This window comes from Gavialis gangeticus, unplaced genomic scaffold, assembly GCF_001723915.1.
Source record: "Gavialis gangeticus isolate Ggan-Ray unplaced genomic scaffold, GavGan_comp1, whole genome shotgun sequence".
Lineage (NCBI taxonomy): Eukaryota > Metazoa > Chordata > Crocodylia > Gavialidae > Gavialis > Gavialis gangeticus.
The window spans coordinates 29231095-29234422 of NW_017728996.1; the positions used below are offsets into that span (position 1 = coordinate 29231095).

Here is a 3328-nt window from a genome sequence, read left to right on the forward strand (position 1 = left end):
GAAATAAAGGGAATGAGAAGATTCATGCAGTTCAGCTGTTTTAGTCAGCCAGCCAGCTTGCTAGCAACAAGAGATGGTTTCCGCTGCGGAAGATCTTGTGGAGTGGGAATGTGGTCACCAGTGACTTCCGTCTTGTCAGGAGCTGCAGTAGGCAATTGTTTGTTCTTCATCTTTGCTTTTGCCATGTTGTAGTCACCAGAATCAAAGTATTTTTGCTAGAAGACAAAAATATTTTTGTTGGCTTGAAAAATGTATTCAATGCATGCATAAAATTACATTGGTTTAGTAAGTGAAAGCCATTTAAAACATCAAATTGATAACTACGTTGTAAACTTAAAGCTCTGTTGTTGGAAAGAGGTGGATATTAAGAGTTTAGAAAGTAATTTTTTACCTCACTTAATGCATACAAATTGTATTGGTATGGACTCCAAAGGACTCCAGAGGTGTGGAGTTGGGGAATAAACTGAAAGTTAAACACTGAATTAAGTAAATGCTAAAAGTTAATGTCCAATCTCAGGTCTGTTTCACTGCATGTAAGCATTATTATACTGCCAAATTTGTAAAGAGACCAAAACTTCACCTCTCAAGAACTTCACACCTGACAGTCTTCAAAGTGTAGTGCAGTTAATGAACTCCAGAACTGCAGAATTAAAACAACCTTGAACATTAACATCTAAAGGATAGAGTGCTTGCTTTAGTGTATCATGTGAAATGAATTCTCATAGCCCAGATCTGCAAATGGTTAAAGCAGTGGTGCTCAACCTTTTTCCCCAGGGGGCCAGATGTGAAGTGCCAAGTCTGTCAATGGGCTAGATATGAATGGTGGTACTGGTGCAGCACCAGGAGTGGGTGCAGTAGGTACCATCTAGCTGTGCAGAGTGGGATGAGGGCCAGCCTGCAAGGGAAGGGAGCATGGCTTGGCCTGGTGGGGAGAACAACCAAAGAGACTCAGAAGCAAGATAGCAACCAAGTACTTGTGAAGAACTGGTGCAGAAACATCAAATCCAGCCTTCATTGCTGTTAGTCTGATGCAATACACTATTACAAATTACTTAGCAGTTGTACTGAATTTTTTAGAAGCCTACTGAAATTTTTAGAAGGCTACTTAAAAACAAAGCCTCAGGCCTAGAATGAATATAGCATGTTAAACCATAAATAAACCTGCTCTGGATTGATACAGCTTAGCTGAAACATAACACATGCCAATTCTATTCATGTAACAGCTCAATGCATAACAGCATGTTTCATCTTTTGAAACACACCTGTTGAAAGCACATGCACACACCCCACTCCCCAAAATCTGATTATGAAAACCAATACCCATTTCATTTCCATAAACATGTCCTGCTTCCTAGATCATGTTAGAATCAAAGCTGTTTTACTAAGCAGATATTAGATACCTGGTTGTATTCAGACAAGTTATCACTTCTACCAATTTCTGCCATCTTTACTAGCATTACCCTTTATTGCCATCTGCCTTGTTTGTTATCAAATACCCTCAAAGCATTAAATTATTCATAGATATGAAGGCCAGAAAGGGCTATTATAATCATCTGTTATGCAGGAGATTAGACTATATGCTATTATGCAGAAGATTAGACTAGACTATGAAATTTCATCTGCTAATTCCTACATCTAAACCACAGTATCTGACTGAACTGAGCATCTTCAAACAGATCTCTCAGGTCATATATTCAGGGTAAATATTAGATCAAAATATAGCTGCTAAGTGTTGGGTCCTGAATCTTAGAAACACCTACCATAAAACATACTACTAGATGGGCACTGTCAACCTGACATATCATCCATTATTGACAAAGACAGAAATCAAATTTAAGTTGACATTGCTCCCTTCTAAAAGCAGACTTGAAGGAGATTTAGTAACAATAAAAATTAGACAACTAAAAACTAATATTAACTAGGTATATTAGAAGGAAGGTTTATTGTTTAATTCAAACAATACAAAAAATACAGGCAAAGATTCTTCCCTTAATCTTAAACATAAACCTCATCACAAATGAGTCAAATGTTGAGGTCTCGACTAAAACTGCTACAGATTTACACTTTATTTTAAGGATCAAAAGTAGCTCTCTAGTCACCACTTGTAATTCTACTAAGTTTGGTGGGCCAGCCAACCCAAGTTTCACTGCTATGTACTGTGTCTCAAGCAATTTTTCATCTTTCCTTCACTATATTTTTGTTGCCCCAGATTTCACAACCTAAACACCTTTATTTTCTAGAGTCCATTCAAGAACCCTTGTCATGTGCAAAGACAGACAACAAACATGGCACTTACTCATTAAGCATTTCATGCAAACATCCTCACATTAATCCAGGGATGCACAACCTCCAACCCATGGACCAAATGTGGCCCATGTAGGCATGTAATCTGGCCCATGGGGCTCCCCTCAGGTTGGGAAATTTGGCAGCAGGGTAGCAGTGGCAATTAATATGGCCAACTTTCCCCACCACCAAAATCCCAAATCCCAAGCTCCATGTGGTCGGTTGGGATCAGGCTACCACCCCTCCACTCCTGCCAACCTCACGCAGCCAGATGATGTCCTGCCATGACCACCCTGGGTCCCAGATCCAGCTTGCAGATGGACCAGGCACTGCCCATTCAGCCTGCCAGACAAAAGGTTGAGCATCACTACATTAACCCAATCTGTGTTCTAGACTAAGTTCTAATGTGATGAAGTGTGATGTGGTGAAGTCTAAGGGTTGGTTTTGACACCTCACCTGAAAATTGCAATAGACAGGAGAAGCCTAAGTGGTTTCAAATGCATAGCAGTTGCTTTAGGCTAGCAACAAGAAAAGAGGATACTCTAGCCACACCCTTGGGGAGACATAAGTAGTTCATACAATGGGGTCATTGCAATTTGTCAGATACAGGATTAAAGATGGGTCAAAGTCATCCTCAGGTACCACTCCCAATAAAAATGCAAAGCTGGCAAACAGGGCAGGAGGTGTATGCAATGACAAGGGTAGGATAAAAGGGCTTTAACAATCCGGAGCCCTTTATATACTGAAACCTGAGGGAAAGCACAACCAATTAAAGTGATTTACCCAATCTGAAAAAAGTCATTTGGTTTTATTCCAAACAAAGTGCTGACGCATTTCCTTACTCCTCTAGTAGAGGTGCACCGATATAGCGGTCCAATATGGAATCAGCACCAATATAAAGAAAATATACTATATCGGAAATTGGCCATATCAGGCTGATAATTTGGTTGATATGTGGCCTGCACATGCATGTAGCACAAACAGTGAGGAGCACAGCAGCATGGAGAGCTGCCTCCAGCCGGTAAGTCTGGTGTGTGGGGGGGGG

The 3328-nt window shown here is 40.4% G+C and overlaps 1 protein-coding gene across 2 annotated transcripts in view; it reads right to left on the bottom strand.

Annotated features, from left to right (window-relative positions):
* Positions 1 to 25: 25 nt before the first annotated feature.
* Positions 26 to 3328, bottom strand: part of ARPP19 (cAMP regulated phosphoprotein 19) — a 10110-nt gene continuing 6807 nt past the window's right edge. For both annotated transcript variants that reach the window (XM_019504235.1, XM_019504236.1), the window contains exon 3: positions 26 to 215. In XM_019504235.1, coding sequence (XP_019359780.1) covers positions 45 to 215 — 171 coding nt within the window. In that variant the 3' untranslated portion in view covers positions 26 to 44. The remainder of the gene's footprint in view (positions 216 to 3328) is intronic.